Source organism: Lissotriton vulgaris, chromosome 4_1 (assembly GCF_964263255.1).
Source record: "Lissotriton vulgaris chromosome 4_1, aLisVul1.2, whole genome shotgun sequence".
NCBI classification, from domain to species: Eukaryota; Metazoa; Chordata; class Amphibia; order Caudata; family Salamandridae; genus Lissotriton; species Lissotriton vulgaris.
The window spans coordinates 416,425,374-416,450,066 of record NC_141691.1 but is presented as its reverse complement, the minus strand read 5'-3'; the positions used below and the strand labels follow the sequence as shown (position 1 = coordinate 416,450,066).

Here is a 24,693-nt window from a genome sequence, read left to right as displayed (position 1 = left end):
CAACTAGTAGGAGATAGCGACCATCTTGGGCCCCACTTTGCATGTCAGTGATATTTATCACTAATGACATGCAAAGTGGGCGTGCCAAGATGTTAGCGACTGAAAACAGTCGCTAACATCGCTATCTCCTATTACCAACTTTTTGAGATATTCGTGCTAAGCGCGAATATCTCCAAAAGCTAACACCTGTCCTGAGCAGTTCTTAGCCATGTTATCCAATGGGAGGTGGATAACATGGCTAAGAGCATTAGCTCGGTAATGCATGAATATCGCTGACTTTTCAGCGATATTCATGCATTGCGGCGATTTTTATCGCATTTGCGATAAACCTTGGTATTCCAAGGTTTATTTGCAGTAAAAATCGCCGCAGCTCAGCGGTAAATTTTTGTCTCTAATCAAGCAATAGCGATAATTATCGCTATTGCTTGGTAATATGCCCCAATGTATCTATTCAAAGTTTAGAGCTTTTTATTCATACTTAGCGAGTGACACTGATAATACAAAGGTGCTCATAATTACCAGTAGCAAGAGATATTTGGCCGTAGTGTGCACTGCATGAGTGCGCGCACTCACTCACTTGTAATGTGGGTTTTTGCTGTAGGCATGGAGCTGATGGTAAGGTGATCTACATGCAGCTCTGTAACTCAAATATCTTCTCATTTGAATACATAAACGTATCTGTTGATATTGTAAATAAATCCAGCAGCACTTATTCTCTATTCAGCATGCTGGAAAGCTTGATGAATTTGCCTCTGGAAACCCTCCCGCTGAAACTTTTTTCATCAATTGTCTCATTTATGGAATCAAAACAAAGAGCTCTAATGATGTTTACAGTGAATAAAATGAAAGAATTCAAGACTAGTGTACATCATCAGAGAATTTTTCTTCACCATTCCGAAATCTTCCAACAGCGGGGTCTCCCGCCGCGGCAGCTTATCGCTAGGCACATCCAAGCACCCCGAGGCTTCACTGAGCCCAAGCACGGAGCGGGATTCATACTTCTTAATTGAATAATTGAAAAAGACAGAGAGCTTGCATTGGATGTTTGCACCAGTAAGACATTAAAAACCACATGTGTGCTCAAGTGCAAATTAAATCTTAGAGTCAAATGGACTTTTGTCTGTGATTCACAGGACTTTGAACATGCCTTCATTTTGGTTCAACGCAAAAATAATTTAAAATAAATTCAGACATGTCTATAAAACTCTTGGATTTTTGTTCTCTTTTTATTATTCCTTCATACGATTTGTCTTTCTGGCTGTCTGAAGGGGATCTTACCAGGATACATGCACGTGGTAATCAATGCAGTAGTGTTTAAGTATGCATGGTAGTAAGTTTACAACTGAAACCTCGTTCCATAAGAGCGCTGACAGCTGTAATTTTATCAGGAATAGCACTCAGTACTCTAATAAATCTAAAAGAAAATACGGGAATCAATTTGAAATTGATCTTTCCTGTCCCTGAGGTTCCCACCCCATTTCTGGTCAACACCTATTGGTGACATATGTTCTTGTGTGAGATCAACCAATTTTCAAGTTGCAGAGGCCAATATCAGCTGTATCCTAACCCTCATATAAAACTTTGGACATCCTCTGAGTCCTTTTAGAAAAAAATGTTAACAGCAAAATGAGTTTCTAAAACCAGCATTTCAATGTAAATTACAGAGATTAGTAAGCAGCATTCTCTGAACATGCTACAGTTTTAAGCATGCTTTAAAGATCATGCCACATATCAGAAGGTATCCGTTTTCCATTAATTTCATAAAACATGGTTTCTTCCAAAGAAGAATTGTGGAGGGAACCTTAGTGTAACGTACCTTGTTCTGGCAGCTGAGATCCCATGGAGGTCACACTGGTGTTCAGCACATCGTTGACGGCTGTGTCCGAGTACAGGCCCCGCTGGACGTCATGTTCGCTGTCAGTCTGGTCACTCTCCTCGTGACCACTGTCCTTCAGACTGTTTCCCTCCAAGTCCTTGAATGTGGAACTGCTGGGTTAAGGAGAACAGTGATTTACTCTTTTGTCAAATCCAATCAGATAAAGTCTTTCTTGGTCAGGCAAATTATTTCTCATACCTCCCGCAAAACGTAAGGCTGACCGAATTATTCTAAAAACAATCTGTTTTATAAATAGCCTGAATTTAATCACATCAAATAACAAATTCACTCGGGAGCGCTCCCAGCTCCACTAGTTTATCTTAATTGCAAGATGTGGGCCCTGGAAAGCTTGTTTTGCCACTGACTGAAGCATTTCACATGGTAGCCTCCCCACAAATGGAGCATAATTCATCTTTCTGTTCTGAAATCCACTGATCCCTCACAGCAGCTCACAAGAGCTGGATACTTGAGTGAATTACTGCATTCCTCAATCATATTAACATTCGTCAGTAATGTCAATATTGAATGATGCTGTAAAGGCAGAGCCTTAATGTTAGAGGTTAAAAGAAAAATCCCATTTGCAAAATGATATAGTGGTTTCAAATGCCGTCAATGTTCAGGAGTGCTGGCTGGCAGTGTTTGTTATCAATGTTTGATATTCTTATTTAAAAAGAGGGAAGAATATAAATAGATGTTGGGGATTAAGCACCTTCAATGAACAGTCTTAATTCAGTTGGGTTATGTCGTGGAAATACTAATGTGTTTGGCAAAGGTGCAGTAATTTGAAAATTTCGTAAACGAATTGCCATATGGCGATCTGCTCAGTAACCAAAAGACCTGGCCCGCGCTTCAGTGACATAAAAAAACGCCCTGTTCACAAGCTAATAAAATTCAGTATTTAATCATTCGATGTTACCTATGTATGAAGATGGAGCTACCTAGTTTTTGCCAAATTATGCTTTTTTAATCAAATTCCATCTTCACCTATTACTTGACCTCTTAGTGATTTGGTGCAGAACATGTCTGTGGTTGAAGTTTAGCCCAAGGTGTTATGGGGATCTACGGGAATGATCTCCGTCTATGTGCCCTTAGAGTAAACGTGGTGTGGAATGAGTGGAGGGTTTGCCATCTGAATAGGATTGAGACCTGCCTTCCAAACCCATGTGGAGTTGACAAATGTTTGGGTTACCACTGTTGCGTGTATTCCAGTGGGGTGACAGTCTTTTGACCATTCATCTCATCTTAAATCACCTTTGGAGGTGTAACCCTATTGCTTGGAGTCTCAACCGACTTGATATTGTAGAAGAAACCTACTCATGACACATAAGGTCGGGGATGTGTCCTGAGAGATCTCTGCATAGCGCTCTCTGATCCAGCAATATTCTTACCAACCCGGTAGCCTTTTTCCTGCAACAGAGGATCCCTGAGGCTGAAGACACCCTCTGAAACCTCTGAGGCAAGGGGAAGGCAGAACTGTCATCAGGATATCAGAGTAACTCCGAGCGACATTACCATGGGACCGTTACCACGGAGGACACTGGGAGCAAGCAAGAAGGAGGGCTTTTGATGGGCAGGGTGAGTCGGATGCCAAATCTACTTGTCTGTGGCCTGGGTGCCCGGCGACTAGGGAGATATCATCACCCTCTCTGCATTCAACAAGCCTAAATCGCAGCTTCTACTGATGAAAGTTAAGGGCCAGTTCCAGGAAAAGAGAACAATTGTGACTAGGGGTATATAACGTCTCCCATATCCGGCAACAAGGTAAGAGCATGGGGATCGAGTTGATATCCAGATTGGACTGGATATGCAGGTCCTGAAGTTATGTGGGTCATAGAAGCCCACTTGCTCGGAAGATGAGGAACCACTGAGAAGGCATCTGGGTGTGGAACCTGGAGGTTCTAAACCTTTAAATAATCAAATACAATGACCGATTATTATCCGCTTTCTGTACTACACAGACCAGGATGCAATAATTCAACAAGCCTGTTTTTTAAGCATTTTTCCAGTTTATATGACACAAGTGCAAAAACAGCAAGAGATCATTTTTGGCAGTGAAAGGGAACCTAAAAGCAATGCGGATCACCTATATGCTCCTGTTTCCTGCAAAACTGAAGGTTCTTCATGCCAATAAAATGTGCTTTGTTTAAAAGCTGCAAGATATGTTTGACTGGCTTGAAATGTGCAATCCCATAGACCTGACCTGTTGGCCCCACGCACCAGAGGTGCATCACGAGGAGGGGATGAGCCAAATCACCACCAGGAGGGAAGGAGGAGGGAAGGCCTTTCAAAGGGAGCTGGGTGAAGAAATAAATGACTGACTAGTACAGACTCAGATGACATTGACAATGAAGGGCCTGCTAAGCTGGGGCCCCCCACTCGGACCAATACACTCAACAATCCTAATTCTGAATAGCTTATGATATTCTTTGTTACATTCACCTAATCTATTGTGCATGGGGTGTAGGATGAGAAAGGGAAAGGATGGTCTTGGGCAACAAGACTGATTGGATTGTGACATTTAGGGCTGGCTTGGCACTAGATCCTGCTATGGTAGTCACTCAGACCACCTCTCCTTCCACATCTCCCAAGCTATGATTAGGAATTTGTGAGGGATGACACATGCTTCAATTTAGTGGGAGGGAGTTGGCATCACTGGCTTTTCTAGTTTAATTTGTTGTTATGTATTTATTTTTAGCAGTGAGTCGTGGAGGATCAAGTTGACCACACTGCACTGCGGATATGAGGGTATCCGAGGATACATTTAGTCTTCTCTCCTGTGATCGCCTCAATACATACATCAAGAAGGGACAATCTTTCATCACCTCAAACGTTATGCACCACAGGTGGTCTTCCTGCAGGAGACTCACCTACTTGGTACCATTTACCTGTTTTTAGCTTGGAATGGCTATGCGTGGATCGATCACTTCGGGTTTTAGTAACAACTCTTGAGGTGAAGTGATCCTTATACATAAGCCGATCCCTGTCCAAGTCACAATGGCTCAGGCTCCTAACAACATGCTGGGTAGGTGTTTTGCAGTTGAATGCACGATGGGGGAGCTGCAATGGCTGTTTGTTAATCAATATGTGCCACCAGCACTGATAGACACAACAATGAGGGCGGTCTCTGAGCTGTTGCTGTCATTTCTATTAACGGTAACCATTGTGGGAAGTGAAATCAACTCAGCTATGGATCCTGTCATGGATAATAGAGATTCACCAACACACCACTGGATCTATGCGCTAATGGAATATGCACAGTCACTAGGACTGATACCAATTTGGAGAACCATACACCCAGACGGAAAGGAGTTTACATACTACTCACCTCAGCACAAGTCCTCCTCTAGGAAAAATATATACAGCCAGGTTACAATTCGCAACAATATCAAAGAGACTTATATTGAATGACCTCAGCCACTTAGCTCAGGCATTTGCCACTTATTCTCACACATTGTATGAAGCTAGACGTCGCCCATTGATTGAGACCCATGATCCTATAATAAGTGACCTAATACTCTGATGACTCTCAAAGGCAGATAGGGAAATGTTAGACTAACCCACACCAGACGAGGAGGTCATGGAAGTGATAAAGATGTTGGTCACCTGAAAAACTCTGGGCCTGATTGTCTTTGCCCTGAAGTCCTTTAACCCGTTCCATGCTCATGACGGAACGGTTCCGTCATGAGCGTCGGTTGGCCTGTGCTCATGACGGAACCGTTCCGTCATGGTTCCATAGGCCCAATGGAACGTTCAGCACAGCGCAGGGAATTTGCGCCACGCTGAACGGGTTAACAAATATGCATCACACCTACTTACCTCTCTATTAATACTTTATGAGGAGGCATTCATAGCAAGCCTCCTGCCATATGACCTCTGAGGTGCTACAATGTCAGTTATCCTTAAACCATGACAAACCACGATGAACTGCACCTAATATCAATCTGTTTCCCTGATCAATATAGAGGCAAACATTCTGATAAGGTCTTTCCCAACAGACTGGTTACAGTCATATGACCCTTAATACACTGGGATCAAAATGGTGCCATGCCGCAGCATACAAAAAAGCTAGAGGAGGCTAATTCCGCCTTTGACCTGTCCTGGAGTTGCAGTGACGGGAGGGTCCCTGCCTCAATGGATTTCATGTTCATGTTTGTATTGTTTGACTGAATAAACGTTTGGTCACTTTTCCCGAGATATATTTGGCTTTTCTTTACTGACATTTGGGTGATATTTAGGATTAATGGAACCGTCTGTTTTCCTTTCCTATATAAAGAGGAATGAGGCAGGAATGTCCCCTCTCACCCCTTCTATTTGCAATAACTACTGAGCCATTGAAGGAGTGGATTTGATTCGACGCCCAGATAGGTGACTTTAAATGGGGCACATCACAATAGGACAGAATCTTGTTATATGCAGATGACATCTGTTACACATACAAGATCCAGTATCCTCCCGGCCCAGAGTGATACAGATGCTGAGGGTTTATGGATAGGTCGCTGGACTCACAGTACATTTGGTAAAGTCAATCAATATTCAAGCCAGTAACAGGAGTCCACAGAAACACGCACATTGCAGATAGCAAATGAGCAATTAAAAATTGCAAAATGTTCATTGCTTTGACTCTCATACAAGCATGAGATCTTAATGTAGGACCCCTGCTCTCCTGTGTTAGACAAGACATGGAGGCACGGAGCCCCCTGCCCCTCAATTTCGCTAGCGAGGGGGCATTGTTTAAAATGATGCCGCTTCCCTGTTTGCTCTATATGTTGCAACATTTCCCTTACACAATTCCAGAGACATATTTCCGAACAGCAATCAATGTATTCCTATAGATGGGAAATCAAGCTTGTATTACATTCTGGAGGTACGTATTTTCACCCTATGAATAGTAACTAATTCCTATTTGTAAAGTGCGAACATATCATCCATTAAGGGTTTTAAGGCACTGGGGGCAGTCGGGGAGATTAAGTGAGCTATTGCCCAGAGTCATATAATGCTGAGATGAGCTGCCGCCAGTCATCAAACCATGAGCCCGCGCTCTGGAGTCAGCCGCTCTGTCCGCCGCGCCACACCTTTCCCTTGAAGGGTGGACTGAGACTGGGATGGGCAGATGTCAGGTTATATTACCTTGTCAGTCAATTGATACCTGTGAATGATATTTATTAGTGGATCAGTACGATTCGTGCATCAGTTCTGAAAATTAAGTGCATTGAAGAATGTGACTAAGCCTGCTCCACTCTGCAAGTTAGACCAACGACTGAGATTCTGCACATTCTACAAGTAGAAACAGACACCGTGTCAAACACATGCCAGAAAAAGGCTCTTGCAATTTAACAAGCTATGTATGAGCGGATTAAACATGCCTTTACAATACCAATTAGAGTGTCGCCAGCTGTGGAAATCTTTAGAACTGAACTACTGGGAACATGTGAGGTGCATCCTGAACAGGCGATCACGGAAAACGAAATTTTAAACTAAAGTTGTTACACTTGAAATACCTAAGACAGTCTATAGTCTGTGTTAATATTCTGCGTAATTTGCTCTCTTGTGTCAAAATGTACCAGTATGTGAAAATGAGTTCGTCTTGTCTTTTGTTCTTGTCTCTTCTACATGTTTATATATAGTCCAAAACTATTCAGAAATCGCCAGTGTCCTCTTGGAGCAACGCAAATTAGTTTAAAGAAATAAAATAATAAACTAAATACTCAACATGGTTATATATGGAAAAATGAAGTAACAAGAGGCAGAGAGTTGTCTCCAAATTGCTTTAGGTTGAGTTTAAGAAAGGCAGGTCCTGTCACAAGCCTTTTACTTTGGGTGCAGGAAACAAGATGTGTGTGTCCGATGAAGTCAGAACATGCTGGAGGTAGACATGAAGGGTCAGAGAGGCCAGTAATCACGGGAATCTTCGTGGTACACCACTAGGTTTTAACGGCAGACTTTTGTGCAATAGGAGATGACGAATCTGATAACTTTCAGAACATGCAAGAAGTGAATATGACAGGAAATTGTGGATGTTGACATGTGGTCAGTGCTAATTAGGCAACAATAACTCATGTCTCTGAAACTGGACTCGCAAGAAAAGGTGGAACATTGTCGACAAGACGTTGAATTTCAGACACATATTTTCCAGTGCATTATTATTGGGTACAGAAGTTTTTCGATGTTACCCTGGAAAGCAGGGCCAGGCGTCTGGAAATGATAAGTTAATTTCTGTTCCCCACACAGATACTTTTTCAAAATGTGGGAGCGAATTTCTAAAATGTGGTGCACGGTGCATGGTAATGAGACCATTGTCCTCATGCATAGGGTCTGTGGAGTCAGCACAAGCAGGCTGACAGGCGGCTGTGGTTACTGGGTCAGGTATGTGTGCCCTGGGGCATGACTGCGCCGAGGCAGGGCATATTATAACGTGACTTCAGGCACATTCCAATAATGAACAGGCATCCCCCAAGCTCGGTTTCTGCTAGTTAGCGACCACCCAGCGGCTCAAATTGGCACTAAGGTCAGTGGTGGGTCCCATGGCCGTGCAACAAGATTATTTCTGAAACGATCATCTTTGCTGCAGCAGGAAGGAGTCACCGTAAGGCAGGGTTAAAGCATGTCAGGCTCAGCTTAAGGTTGTTTCTGAATTAAGACGAACAAAGAGTCTATCTGGGAGGAGTGAACTACACACGGAGCACCCTGGGGCAGTGGTGCTACAACAAGGCCACAATGTGCACTCATATCTGCAGATTAGAAACCCAAACTGGATCCGCTGTAGTTGTCAAACTTGGCCATACGTGTGCTCACGTTATTGATAGCTTTGAGCTTGAATCTAGGTCTTGGTGATTAGGACAATTTGAGTATTGTCATAAGAACTTGTTCAAGGGAATGTGTGAATTTCTGTGGCTTAAGGGAAGGTTTCCTTCCAGAAGACACTCTGGGGTACACAGAGAGAAGGCTTTCAGTGTTGTTTTATCAGAATGTACACAAGCAACATAATCCCTGCTGACAGCGGTATCTTTAGATCCTACCAAATGACTTGTATTGCAGTATGCAGAAGGTGGGAGGGTGGTGGCGCATCAATGCCTGTATCTGTCTTCGGTGCCTTGGTTTCTATACTGAAGAGCTTCACGTTGAATGATCAAGATTCAAACCTGGACTCATGTTTCACAGCCTGTACAGGAATCCATATGGTTTGCCATTACACCCATAGGTTTTTGGTTTTTCTTCAGCCTCATTTTGGAACCTGCTGAAATCTGAGACAGCTTTCTTCCACCGCCATATGCTTCTGTTTACATTGCTTAGCATTTTCAAATCATACATTTAAAGGACTGGGCTCTAAAACGTCTTCAATGTTCCTGCATATATAAGGAGTTATTGTCCTGTAAAAGGTACCCTATTTTAATGTGACCCATGCATTGTAGCTGACAGCGCCCATGCAGCAATGATCTCGTTTTGAATTGACTGGAAATACATATTTCATCTTTCCCCAGCTTACAAGTATTATGCTAAAGTGATGGTTCTGACAAGTCAAGAATACACAGATACCAAAACGGTGGCATAAAAGTAACACAATGTTTTAAAAACAAATGCAAATTCATGTCTTCCTGGCAGCAGGGCAATCCCTGAGGATACCTAATGGCATAGTAAAAAAGAGTTTTAAGGTCCAGACGTCTTCAGTCAACATGCAAAGCTCTATCTAAGGATGCTTGGGGCATATTAGCAAGAACGTCATTAAAATTATCGCCGTTTTAGCGGCAGGAAACTGCTGCTAAAACAGCTATAATGGGCTTGCTAATATGCGTTATAGAATTCCAATAGAAGCCGAGGTTAGATGTGAACGACATCTAACCTGGGCTTCTATTGGAATTCTATAACGCATATTAGCAAGTCCATTATCGCTGTTTTAGTGGCAGTTTCCTGTCGCTAAAACAGCGATAATTTTAACGAGGTTCTTGCTAATATGCCCCAGAGTCTTTCGTTTAAGGGTTGAATTGATGCAGTCATGAGCAGATGGGGAATACAGCGCACAGACATGAACGGTGTCATCAGTAATATCACTGACAATATCATATGTGATGAGATGACATCATTAATGTCATTCGTGGTGTCGGGAGTTCCATAGCTCACCACAACTGTGATACTACAAGTTTTTAGGTTTTGAATTCCTACTATACCAGTCCTTCAACTGAAGGATTTTCCATTAAAGTACTGAGATGATTTTATTACAGAACCATAATGTCTCACGACTTACGTTACTTCACTGTTTCTTTAGTGTTTTTGGATGATACATATAGTTTAAAATAAGCAGTGTTTCTCGGGCCCCCTGACTCCCGGTTACAGGATGGGCTCTTATTTTTATACTCTGGACAGACATATATTTTCTTGTTTTTTTCTTTTGATATAGTTGACAAGTGCTGAATTTATTGCCAAACCCAGGTGAGAGCTATCATGGTTGATTATGCTTCTACAATGCTTGATATGCTCCCAGGATGATGTCCGTGTACAATGGTAGATGTACTTGGGTCTAGAAACCTGTATCCCTGAGCACCCCACCTACATTGTCCATAATCAGCACAGTTGAAGTACAATTATTTCTGTGTGACCTACTTGAGTTGCTTCAACAAATATAAATAGGATGTCCCTTCCATTCTTTCACTCAGAACAAAATATGTGCATATCTGTGGATGGGCAAATCAAGTCTCAATGCATTCAGAGAGCGATGAAGGTGAAAAGGGCGTGGCTCACTACCAAATTCACGAATCCTCATATAGTGGTTGTATATTTGGCTAAAATGGAGCAAACCTTATACCTTCTTCTCATTGGACATAATGTTCATATCAGAGTTCAACTTCTTCAATAAAAACAATCAAATCTATAGTTCAAACCGAACTATCTGTACCTTAACTTTGCTTGATTACTCATCAGTCCTCCATATTATTTCATCTGAGAAAGCGTTGCCTACCATAACATGTACACCTCAGCCTTCTTTCCCCTGTTCCTCAGAATCCACCCTTTCTCCCATCCTCTGTCACCTTGGCTATCATTTGTTTGCCTAAGCACTTAGAGCACATTTCTCACTGCATTATATGATTAAAGGGGCATACTCGTGGCATAGGGAGAGCGGGGTGTCGTTTCAGGATAAGAAAAGGATGCTTCAGGGGGATAGAGCAGGACTCAAGAGAGCTTGGCTTCTGTTGATCATGGTTGAGGGTAGAAAAGCATTGCTCAAATTGCAGAGCAGGTTGTGCAGGTTGTGCATAGCGTGACTTATTGAGTGGAGGTGAGTCTGAAGGGGGAACATCCCTGGCAGTGTTAGAGCATTGTTTGGGATGCAGAAAGGATGAGCAAACGAGTGCAGACTAAGTGTGGATGGTGGTGGTTAGAATTTACTCAAAAAAGGTGCAAAGCTAAGGGCTCATTTATTACTATCATTGTATTGTGGACGTTCTCATTTTAAAGCAGTTCTTTTAAAGCACGGGGGCAACGTGCACAGATGCTTACATGAAATAACACCTCATTTTTACATTATATATATATATATATATATATATATATATATATATATATATATATATATATATATATATATATATATATATATATATATATATATAAACCACTGCCCTTTGTACCTGCAGGGAATGGTCTGCAGCCACAACTCATGTCCCCACTGACCAAGATACACACTGCAAAACCTGAAGCAATTGGACATGCCTTCTGACATTAAGCATGTCTGAAGTATTGTGGCACCTTGTACCAGGCAAGGCATTTGGTCATGTTGTACCCGTATCCTCAGTACCTGCAGGTTATCACATGTGGAAACTGGCCCCGGTGAGGACCACAGACCATGGTCTATATATGAAGCATGCCTCCCCACAGCACTCACAGGGTATGTAATGCATGCACATTAAGAAGGACATGGCTATGAGGTACACTCTATGTGGACTATCTCTCTCTACAGGAGGTATGAAGGTACAATGCGGTATAAAACACAGCAGACCATCACAACGCAGGTTTTACAATGCAAGTCGTTACCATGACTTGCGCTGTAGGGTGCTGGACTTAGGAATAGTAAGATTTACTATTCCAACACATGCCTACGTACAGTAGGGATGGAGCTGGAATAGAAAATCTACTATTCCTTAGCCTAGAGCGCCCTCCAGCGCAAGTTGTGCTAACGACTTGCATTGTGAAACCCGCGTTGTAATGGCACTGCGGTGTCATTACCGCGTTGTAAAGGATGTTCCCCTCTCTACAGTACCACCAGGGCTTGCTCTGCTCCCGTCCACGGCAGGCCTTCAGTCATTGTCTATACATATTGCCACTAATCACAGTCCCTGCAAGGCAAGGTCTGGTCCTCACGTATGTCATTTCTAGGGGCTATGATCCCAGTATCTTGTATGTTAACTTTATTTTCAAAAGATTCTAGACAGATTTCTGCCGATCCAAATGAACTGCAGATTAGAGTAATATTGAGATTCAGTTCCAATCTACACATTATTTTTTATGGTATGCTTAACAATACATTCCTTATTAGAATTTGAAAGAGAAATCATTATTTCCACATTCCCACCTTCTTTACCAATCTCTACAAACTTTCCAAGATCAAACTTACCAGTGTGTATATATTGCTAAAACGTTTTGTGCAGAGAAGCCAAACATTATAAGTGATACAAAAACACTTTCTTTCCATGAACGATTACAGATTTTTGCTTCACCACCATATTGAAAATTGCGAAATATTAACACTGGAAAATTATTCCTATGTACAACGTATCAGACAAAACTTATCCTTGTTGTCAAGTGTTTGGAAACGTAAAAACACAAAACTCTCAGAGTTAGCGAATTTCACATTCCAGTTGCAAAACTATAAAAGAAGTCACAAAATTATTCGGGTAAAGGGCATAGTGTCCTTCAGGAGTCTGCACAAGGAGAAGGCAAAGGGTCTTTGGGGCTAGAATAGAGTCCCACCATGCACCACAAAATGTAAGGGCTACCATAATCAGCAGCAAATGTGCTTATATGTGGCAGGTGTAGCTAGCAGCTGGCGCACCCACAAAAAATGGATCCCTCACATACGAGAACACCTTCTTGGCTATTCAAAGATACACCCATCCGCTGAAAGATTCACCAGGAAGGCAGAGGGTGAGGATGGGTGGCACCTTTAAAAGCAAATGATATGTATCAAAAGGAGAGTGAGGAACAGAAGCAGCTAGTTCACTTCCCTGTAGGATTATAATGATAATCAAAAAGAGCTAGCTGTGCTAGTAAGGCTCATGCAGTGTGTGTCAGAAAAACATAATAGTTTTTATGAAGGCCCCACCCACCAACCTAGTTGGTGGCATGCTTCATCATCGGGCCCCACCCAAGGCACTGATATGTTTTTCTGACACGCACTACATGAGACTTACTAGCACAGCGAGCTCTTTTTGATTACCTTTAAGAGCAACACATCACATTGTGACTGGTAGAGGCTAGCTGTGCTCAAATGAAGTGCAGGCGCTTTTGCCAGTGGGTCACCATCACACTGACAAAATATCAACCCTTCCCCTGAATTCTGCGCCCTTCGAAGCAGGTGTAATTCACCCGAGGATGTCTTGTAATTGACACAGACCAAACAAGGGCAGTGTCCCTGGTTTGCATGCTCAATGCGTCCATGTAAAGGAGGGCAGTCCCTTATTTGAATGCATCATCAGAGGATCTGGGTCCAAGCAACCACTGTGACCGAAAGGACCAGAAGACAATGTTTTTGTTTCAGACTGCGTGGCAACTGCAAATTGTGGCATAACTCAACATTTTTACAACATGGTCTCACTTTCTGCACCCCATGCCATTTCTGTATACAGTTTGCAGGGCTTTGAGAATGAGCTAAACAGCAACTAATGGACTTTGTAATCATTGCAATGGAATGTAATTCATACAGAGGAAACACGTGACCTGCTTTTTATAGATTTGCATTGGATAAAGTTACTAGAGTACCAGAACCTCCCCCAGCATGTTCCCTGTTTGCACTAGAGGACTCCTGCAGAGACACGTCTTTAGCTGAGATGCTCGGGTGAAAGTGTAATGTGTTCTGGCGAGTCTTGTTGATGCCCCAGGCATTTACAGATTTGCTTCAGTGCAAATCTTTTCCAATGCAGCATACTATATTTACTTTTTTTAAATTCTTTCTCGATTCAGTAAAGGATAGCTACTGTACATTTTAGCTGCTCACAGGCTTCTCCTAATTTGGCACAGCAACTCATAATGCATGCAGCTAATTGTGCTCTTGAGGAAGTCACAAAACTCAGAGAAAGAATTTAGGGATCAAACTGAACAATATAAGATGTGTCATAGTTTTCTTGATAGTAAATATAAGTATGCTCATTGCTTAAACACACTATTAAAAATGTGCATAGTTTCTGTGCTGGTCCACCTCCACTGTGGTCTGGGTTTATTTCTGAGAATTACCGTGAATCTAGAAGATTGTACTTTGGACTATCTAGATCAAGAAAATCGTGGCACACTAACATCACAGCCAAACAGTGGCTTAACAAAACTTGAGGGCCCCCCCCTGCAAATTACTGGAGGCCCCCCTCTGGACTCACTCAGGAGCTCTCAGGCCAGGGTACTGTGCTGAGAGGGCCCCCTGGATCTCGGCGGCCCCCCAGCACTGTGGAGGTTGCGTGGCCCTTTTGTTACGCCACTGCAGCCAAAATATCAGAAGGTAAGTGTGTTATATCCTAGCAACAATTACAGAATTCTGGTTGCTATCTCCACTGGATTCTAGAGAATGGACTCCAGGGGCCGAGATCAGGAAGTTGATGATGGAGGAGGACTTCAGGGACTTTTCATCGTGTGTCCTGGAGATTTAAAAAAGTGCACAAGGGGAAGTACAGATTTACTGTTCTTGCCTCCACATCTATGTACCTTGACAATATGTATCGACAAGGTGCTTGTGGAGCTAGGTATAGAAACTGTAGCCGTGATATTAGTGTCCCCCTATATTCTGTATTTGATATTGAGGATCCAAGTCATCTAGAATTTTTTTTAGGAAATGCTGCTTAGGAAACTGAATGTGTGTTATACATCCAGAGCACACCGCGCTTGAATTAGTAGTATAAAAAGCATATTGGGAATACACAGGTCATCTGTCCGCTGTTGCACAATGCGTCTATGAATCTGAGCTAGATTATAAAACTTTGGAATAAAGATTGCCACTAATTGCCACAGATAGGGACCGGAAAAGTAGTCACCAGGCTTTAGATTACTATCATCTATCAAAAGCTGAAGTATACCTTAGCTGCCATAGGGAAACCCTTCACGCCCCTTGAGCATTTGCTCTAATATAGCATAGGGGCCTCGTTTTGAATGAAAAAAGAAACCCACTTGATATAAAGTGCAACCTACATTTGGGGAGCAGGAAATGCCAGAAAAAGTAGGCCTGATGGATTCTGTTCCTGTACAATTAGAAACATGTGAACATTTGCAGAAACTTTATGTACATCATTAAAACTGATAAAAATAGTGTTCCTAGACTATCCTCATAAAGTAATTCACAGTGAACAATATTCTAACATTGAAATAGGTTTGTTCATCTATCCTCAAAACAGGTTTTTAGGATAACCTTATATAGTCACAAAAAACAAATAGAATTGTAGACGGGTAAACTTGAATAACAGCCATGTTATTCACAGAGAGTTTCTGAATGACTTCAAAACACTTTCACCACCCTGTATATATCCTCTCCCTCCCCTAAATAAAAATAAAAATAGACACCTTTTAAAAAAAAAAAGCTTTGCACCACCCTGCTCTTTGAACTGAAACAAAATCTGGTCTCTCACCACCCTTTGTGCACTCCCGCACCTTCCCAGTTGAAAGGCGCTCTTGCTGACTGTGATGTCTGCTTGCCAGCATGGCTGCATATCTCCTCTCACTGTGGCGATGCAGAGACCCATGCTAACAGGGGGGATGGTGGTCTGTGGATGCAAAGTGCCACCCACATTCAGGGCCGGACTGGCAGTAGTGGGCATGGGACATTTCCCTGGGAGGCTGGAAGGGCAGGGGCCAGTTTTGGAGCATGGGTGGAATGTTTTGTTGCTGGGGGCCAGTTTCACATCAGTGCTGCAATAATGGCCCCTGTAACAAAAGCAGCAGTGCTGTGGGCCGCTTTAGTTAAGCAGCAGTGCTTCACACTTCCGCCCTCCCCCTTTCGCAGGAAGAGGCGGTCCGATAAAATTGCCAGGGCTGATTTGTGTTTCTCAGTCCGGCCCTGCCCACTTTCTCCCTTAACTATCGGGTCAGTGGAGGACCGGGAGAGGACTGAAAAAGAACCACCTTTCCACTGATATGCTTGAGTCGCTGTGGCCGGGTGAGGCAGTGGAATGAAGGGGAGGTGAGCCCTTCCCCGAGTGATGTCACAACAGTGGTTATCTCATTTGATATTAACCATTGTTGTGATGTCACTCCACAATAACCAGTTTCTGACACAGTCGATCATGCTAAAGGTTTTATTTGGTAGCCACGTACAACGTTGATAATAGTGTATTCCAAAGATGATTATCTGCATTTTTGAAGGTCATTCTGAAAATCTGACCTGGCTTTACTATTCGCTGGTAAGACAGGCCCAGATGCAATTTGAAAACTATTAAATTGTTGAGCTGTATTTTTTAAACAAAACAAGTTCCTTGTATGGTTCATTCAAGTGCCAGTCGCTTAGTATGCTTCAAATTACTCAGTGAAAATCTTAAAAGCCAGGAATCAGACATGCTCATTTCTTTCCATGCATCGTTCAACAATCAGTTGCTGAGCATTAAGGCCATGGTGACTGGACATATAAATGGTGTGACACAATACAGCAGTATTTGTACAGGTTTTCATTCATGATTGATGACCCCCTGCTCAGTTTTTTAAACACGTATTGCTTCTGGTTTGAATAAAGGTATCTCCCTTGGGCATGGCAAACTCTTAATTGAGCCTGTACTTTGGATTCATTCATGTACGCCCTGCTATGCATATTAATAAAGGAATGTCTGTTATTCAAGATTCGTTGAGTAAATGTGTTTATGACAGTACACTTGTCTTTACACATGAAACTGACTAAGGTGCGGTTTGCTGTAATGCGTTAAATTCCGCCGTGGGAAACATTTGGCAAAGAGTGCATCCCACGCATAGAAAAATATCCGAACGCCTGGAGTCCACTGGAATATTGCACCGCAGAGACAAGCAGAGTCTAAAGCAACAACAATCCGCTTGGCATCCTTAGGCAATCTCTGTGCAGAGCTCTGTCTGGTTTTCTGTACGTGGGAAGGGGTGCAATATTTAAAGCAAGTAAAGCAATCAAACCCAAAACAAAACCTGTTAGTCGTGCCCAAGAACAGCATTCACAAGTTCCTCCACAACACACATGCCAGTGTGGCAGCATGTCGAGCCACAGAAAGGTGGTCATTGCGCAAGAGTGTGACCCCGCGTGCTGCTCTATCAATGCTTGGTAAACTGTCCTGGGGCTTCCATACATCTGGTTATCCACAATCCATCTGCCATTGCAGTCACTCTCATGAAAATAGGTAGGGAGTCACAGCAGCACAGTAGGATCCCACACACTGTGTCCAGACGAAGCCCAACAGGGTCGAAACAGTTTTTGGGTGGCTTGTGTTTCCATTCAGAGTAGTTGTAGCATTGCGGTTCATGCCACAATGTTTGAGGTAGGAGCAAGGCACATACGTATGTGATTGGTTCCCTTCTATTGAGGTGCAGTAAATCTAACCACCGTGGTTTCAATTCATTCAACCATTCCCATCCATCAGTTTTTAATGCATAGATAACCCAGGCGGAATACCTAAGCTGGTTCTTAAAGATCGATTGTAACATATCTGACGCCCTTGGGCATGATTTCTAATCGACTGGCAGTTATGGATTGTTTGTTGTTATTTTGCATTTTGTACCACAGTTTCTAGTGCATTTTAAACTTACCTGGCTACATTTTCATGAGCGGCTTAATCATGCTTTTTCATTCATTTGCTGGCTAGGCCAAACTTTACTTTGAGGTTCCTTGAGCTCACAGTTTCGGCTCTACCGGATCCCGTATACGCTCCCCCACCACTGACCTTCTTTGGATCTGAACTGGTCAACTCAGCATGCAAGACAGACAAAAGGTCAAGGCTGCCCCCTCTGCCTAGAGTCACAAATCCTCCATATTGTTCACTCAAGCCTACGCGTACATGCAGCCATGTTACTCTCACTCATCCACCACACAACGCTAGCATGCCATTCAATCCTAACACATCCCTATGACTCTGCTCATGGTTGCAAAAGGCAGTTCAGTTTCAGTTCAGTTTTCTACCCACTCTGCAGTGTATCTAGTTGCAGGACTCTCTAGTACCTTTATATGCCCTTTGATAGACTGACTGATCGGGGGTTTCTCTCCTGCCAAATTCAGCCTCAAACACTTGGGACAGCAGCCTTTTATTTACTTGGTCGATCTAGGAAAGCGCTTTTCCTATAGTGTATAACACAATAATTGTAAATTGTATAGTACACGGTGCTTCAGGCTGAAATACCAAACTGGCATTTCTTGACAGTGTACTGTGCATAACTGACGCGAATATTTCCCAGTTTACTGTTTCTGAAGTAAAGACGCCTTAGCTTGGCTTACCAGATTTGAAATGTGACCTGTGGATCAAAGCAGAGGTCAATGGCAAGCACTAACATTCTGGGCCAGCCTGCTAATTAACTTATGAGCCATATTGTTCAGTTAACTCGTTGAATCATCTCGCCATCAGCCCATTCTTTCAGCTGTTAAAAGAGTAGGCTTGTGTTTTGACAACTGTTTATACTTCGGCATATGTCGATATCTGGTTGCTGAAGGAAGGCATTGTGTCACGTTTTCATTTTTGTGGCCTTTCCATCTGTGTTTTTCCTTTCTTACTGCTGGATTTTTTAACTTCCTTGTGTATATTGCCACAGACATCGCCCAGTGTAGGCTCCTAACATTTATGCTACAAATCTAAAAAGAAATACAATTAATTTGTTCATTTCTAAGAAGGCAAAACGTGTTTTAAATTTCCTTCTAACAGAGGGAAAGAAACTTCTTAAAGAGAGATTTTTGACAGTAGAAATATTTTTAATAAAAGAGAAGTAATTAATCTACTTAAAATATCAGCAGCTTTACTGCTATTCTTCAAACAGAAAACTTTGAATAAATAAATAAAAAAGAACACTTAGAAAGGATACTCCTTTGTATGAAATGTATTGATGAGTCAAAAGCACTAACGAATTAAAGAGCCAGACATATCATTGGCTACATTAGATGTATACCCAGTTTGTGTTGGGGTTATACATGCACTGTGCACACTTAGTGCAGACTGGGGTCCATTGTCTGATCAGCATGGAGCGGGTGCCTGCCCTGTAGAGAGCACAGCAGGGAAACACAGAGCCATGGATCAAACGACTGTGCTGTGGCCTCCTACATGGCATGTAGGGCCACACCTTAAGCAGGCAGCGGCTTAGTGCAGACGTCCCCTGCCAGGCTGTGCATCCTTTCTCCCCCTGTGTTGTCCCCTCATGGGACCCTACAGTTAAGTCACTCCAGGGGCAGGGCCTAGACCCCTTTAAATAAATCACAAGTCCCTGAGTCTTCATTTTTTTGGGGTGATGCTGTGGAGAGATGGTCACAGTGCGATGGCAGACAAGTACATAAGTCCATTCTCAATGTCCACCTCTTCTTGGTGATTTCATTGGCTGGGTTGAGCTTGTCGCTTATTCCTGAGCTCACCTGCTGGGAGTAAGGGCGTCGCTTAATGTTGACACTTCGTTCACTCTATTGTTTCTGATTTATACCTCTGCTCTCCTGCTGCTTTGTGTGTTGCAGCCCCGGTAGAGGGATCAAACTACTGTTTTGTGCATATCAGCAGGATTCCATAATGGGCCCATAGCAGAATATAGTCACCTGGCCAGCGCTGAAAATCTTTGACCTATTTTGAACATATAGTCACACTGTACACTGAAAATATATATGACCACAATGTGGCTTCTTGAGCATCGCAAAGGGAGCATAGTCCCAATACTTGTAAGTAACAAGCAAATATAAAAATTCTTTAACACCCTGTGTATGATCAATTATGAAAGCTATAGAAATCCAAGCACTGACTGTTCACGGTCACTTACAAGTGGACAGCAATGTTCTGGGTACGTTGTTTACTGCTCTATTGCAGTCACTTCAACCAGCAGTAGGGACCACACCACTATGTGGCTCTTCTTCTTCCAAGGGACAGTGTTTGGAAATTGTAGTGACTTGTGCTGAGCAGACAATAGAGACAGACCAGATCCCCCAGGTAGAATTCTTGGAAGTGGTAATATGGCTCTGCAATGTGGCACATCGCACTTTAGCTGGTTCATCAATATTTAAGAGCCATGCTGTTTTATGCCAGTCTGAAACCAATAATACCTTCTACTCTTGTCCACCACCAGATAACTTCACTCTGCGATTGGCAAATCTAAGGATTTGATGCACAGCACAGCATTTTTCTGCGCAGCTGAGCTGCGGCCTCGTGAGCTCCAGACCATACTGGGCTGCCATCCTCCAGGCTGCTCGCTGCTCCTGAAGTAACAACTTGTGGGAAACACCTGTCTTTGGACCAAAAGGGTAAAGCAAGAGTTGCACCTAAATGAGTGTCCAGTCCATAGTTAAGGCGATGCATTTTAATGAGGGAACATGCACCACTGGATTTTTTTCAAACACAAACACCTGCTTTAGCAAAGGGCATTCTGGAAGGAAGTGTAAATGAAGGCAGTGAAAGTAAAATGCTTCTGTGGGACCGAATTATGTGTGATCTTTTTCAAAGTTTGCGCTTTGCGCCGCTGGTTGGAGTGGTACCAGAACACCGTGGACTAAATATCGTCTGACAACAATATTTTGTAACAGACAGAGCTTACAAAAGTGCTACACCTTTGTGTAGTTAGTGAAAGGAAATCTACACCCTATGGCATGACACTGCTGTCTGCCATATTTAGGACACAATAGCTATGTCATTCGATATTGATGTCTACGATATTCTGACACATAGCTCTCTGTTTGCTGGCTACAATCGTGTTGTGTTGTTAGGAATGGAGGATTCAGGTGTGATCAAAACACTTCGTGTCCCCACGATTAGAACAGTAGTGCACCTTCTAACTTGTTGAGAGTTTTTTTTCTGTCACACTGTCAGGCTCAGCTTCAGTTCTTCCTGGTTCCCATGGGCAGGGTCTGCCGTGTCTTTGCACCGCCTCATACCAAGGTCGCACAATCAAGGGCTCTGCGCTTGTTGCAAAGCTTGGGACGATCACAAGCGCTCCCACTGTGAACAGAAGGAACCCCGAAGGAAGAAAGAATACACAAACCAGCCATTGTGTCTGGGGGCGGCGAGAAAGAGCAGCCTCGCCTCCCTGCAGCTTCTCATGACTCGGGACTCGGCGGGTGAAGGTCGAATACAAAACTAAGCCACATATCTGCTTTGGGCTAATTTGGGGATTTGTCAAAGAGGATCTACAAGGGAAACCATGAATAGGAATGGGGACCAAAATCCTATTTTACATTACACAGATTATGGCTGAGACGCCTATCTCTTTTGATGTACGCCCACACACGGATCAGCGGATCTTCGAAAGGGAAGGCTGTTCCTTATGCTGGGCTGCAGTTCAAAACACGTATGGGAGGCCAACTGGTGAATTAAAAAACATATATACATATACACACATATATATATATATATATATATATATTAAACCATTATTTGTTAATACTTTTAAATGGTATATATATATATATATATATATATATATATATATATATATATATATATATATATATATATATATATATATATATATATATATATATATATATATATATATATATATATATATATATATATATATATATATTTAATTCAAGGGTTGCTGCTGCTTTAAAGGATCACACGGCTGCAGGCAAGTTTTGACACTTGTATTTATTGCTCCCGAGGCCGGCAAAGAATCCGTCATTTACAATAGCTTGTCCCAACGCGTTTCAGTGCTTCCTGCACTTTCATCAGGGGAAGAATGGCCAGGCGGATATTCATTGGCAGTTTCCGTCGTCTTTTAGTAAGAAAAATGCGGAAATGTACTTTGTAGTACAGAGTCCCTTGCACAGCATTTTGGGATCTGTAGTGTTGCCAAGAGATTCGTCACCTTGGTAGGTTCCGCCGAGAGATTCACAATGTTCAAGTGGTAGCGCCCTATTTTCGGCACGCCACCTGTTAAGGTGCTTCAGTGCATGGAAGAACCGAGTCAGCAAGGAAAACCGGGGTGCACTGAAGCACCTTAACAGGTGGCGTGCCGAAAATAGGGCGCTACCACTTGAACATTGTGAATCTCTCGGCGGAACCTACCAAGGTGACGAATCTCTTGGCAACACTACAGATCCCAAAATGCTGTGCAAGGGACTCTGTACTACAAAGTACATTTCCGCATTTTTCTTACTAAAAGACGACGGAAACTGCCAATGAATATCCGCCTGGCCATTCTTCCCCTGATGAAAGTGCAGGAAGCACTGAAACGCGTTGGGACAAGCTATTGTAAATGACGGATTCTTTGCCGGCCTCGGGAGCAATAAATACAAGTGTCAAAACTTGCCTGCAGCCGTGTGATCCTTTAAAGCAGCAGCAACCCTTGAATTAAAACATTTTTGAAGACAGCTGCGTCGTGGAAGGAAGCACCGCCTCGGGAAGGAGGAGGGAGCCGTCGGTGGAGGAGCCAAGTACAGGATTTTCCTGATTACTGAAGGCGGCTGGAGGAGCATGGAAGAACCGAGTCAGCAAGGAAAACCGGGGTGCACTGAAGCACCTTAACAGGTGGCGTGCCGAAAATAGGGCGCTACCACTTGAACATTGTGAATCTCTCGGCGGAACCTACCAAGGTGACGAATCTCTTGGCAAAACTACAGATCCCAAAATGCTGTGCAAGGGACTCTGTACTACAAAGTACATTTCCGCATTTTTCTTACTAAAAGACGACGGAAACTGCCAATGAATATCCGCCTGGCCATTCTTCCCCTGATGAAAGTGCAGGAAGCACTGAAACGCGTTGGGACAAGCTATTGTAAATGACGGATTCTTTGCCGGCCTCGGGAGCAATAAATACAAGTGTCAAAACTTGCCTGCAGCCGTGTGATCCTTTAAAGCAGCAGCAACCCTTGAATTAAAATATATATATATATATATATATATATATATATATATATATATATATATATATATATATATATATATATATATATATATATATATATATATATATTAATACTTTTAAATGGTATATATATATATATATATATATATATATATATATATATATATACCATTTAAAAGTATTAACAAATAATGGTTTAAAAGATTACTGGAACTCGATTTCTGTAAAATGGCTGCCTAAAAAGATCAGTTTCGATGCAGTGGAGGTAGCAGGTAAGCATTGATTACACCAACATCCGGGTGCTAATCAGTGTTATAAAATGGAAGATACCTCATGGTTTGTTAAAAGGTGAGTGAATGTACTTGTCTGTTTAAATGTTATGTTATCTTCTATTATTTTATGTTAATGGGATTTATAAAGCGCGGGTCAGATAACCTCCCGAAAGGGCCTCTCGGCGCTGCGGCATATAAACAGGAAAGATGCATTTAGAGAATGAGTCAGAAGAGCCAGGTTTTGAGCAGTTTCTTAAAGCAGGCAAAAGCAGGGCAGGACCGAAGGTGTAAAGGCTGTCTGTTCCAGTGGCGGGGAGCAAGATAAGAGAAAGATTTCCCGCCATGTCTGGCTGTACTATGCAGTGTGGGCGTAACAGAGATTGCCCACTGCACCTGAGGTTACGAGCGGGCAGGTAGAGTTGCAGTTGAAATGAACCACATATAATGGGGCAGCACCAGTATTCACATTCAAACCATGAATCCTTGGGTTTATGAGTAGGACTATGGCTTTGATTGCAAGTGCCCTGGTGTTTTGCGATGCCTGCACAAACACCTTTATGCAGAGGGATCACAATTACAAGAAATATGAAGTACTCTGAACCTGGTAATTACCAGGTTCCAAAAAACCTGCAAAGTCAGATAAATTTCAGCAAGTCAAACTTCCGAACCTTGACTGGGGGAAATGCCCAGTAAATTCCAGAACATGTCGATTTTGGCGTGGAAACCAATTTTTGAGGACTACACTTATAATTGGTGCTATCTATCATATTTGTTATTGCCTGAGGTGAAATCGGATTTGACCAGGTACAAAAAATATTGCCTCCACCAGCAGAGCATCTGTAGTTAAGGGCTTTACGTATTTTCTGATCTCAGAAGGTTTACTTTAGACCAACTTGCATTTGCCCTTCAGTACTTTCGGTAGGGGGCACTTTTAGCAGAAGTTCACATTTTTCAGTAGTTTAGTTCTAGTAGTACTGGTGTGCTTTCATTAATCAAGGATGGCCCTCCTGCAGAGCTGGTGTACTTTTAATAGTACTATATCAGTACTTAAAAGCAGGAACGTAATAGTTTGAAAAAAGTGAAAAAACAAGTATGGCGGTGCTTTCAGCAGTTCTGATCAGGACTCCAGCACTGTAAGCATGACTTTACAAGCATTACACGAAATTCCTCTAAAATGTCAACTACCACCCCCAAGCTGTTCAGTCCTCAACAGTATGTGAATAATTAATTTATTAGGCTGAAATGGGCACTCCTCGTGAGGCCTTTGGTGCTCTCAGTAGAAATCGATGCTACTCCTGAACAGGACTGTAGCACTTTAAATAGAACTATACAAGTATTACTCTGCAGTCTTGTCAAACTTTCAATAGTGCAATA

The 24,693-nt window shown here is 42.6% G+C and overlaps 1 protein-coding gene across 5 annotated transcripts in view; it reads right to left on the bottom strand.

The window, feature by feature from the left end:
* Positions 1 to 24,693, bottom strand: part of PCDH19 (protocadherin 19) — a 212,906-nt gene that overhangs the window by 71,111 nt on the left and 117,102 nt on the right. For 3 of the 5 annotated variants that reach the window (XM_086918816.1, XM_086918818.1, XM_086918820.1), the window contains one exon: positions 1,817 to 1,989. In XM_086918816.1, the coding sequence (XP_086774942.1) occupies positions 1,817 to 1,989 (173 nt within the window). The remainder of the gene's footprint in view (positions 1 to 1,816; positions 1,990 to 24,693) is intronic. The other 2 variants (XM_086918817.1, XM_086918819.1) reach the window with 1 other exon arrangement.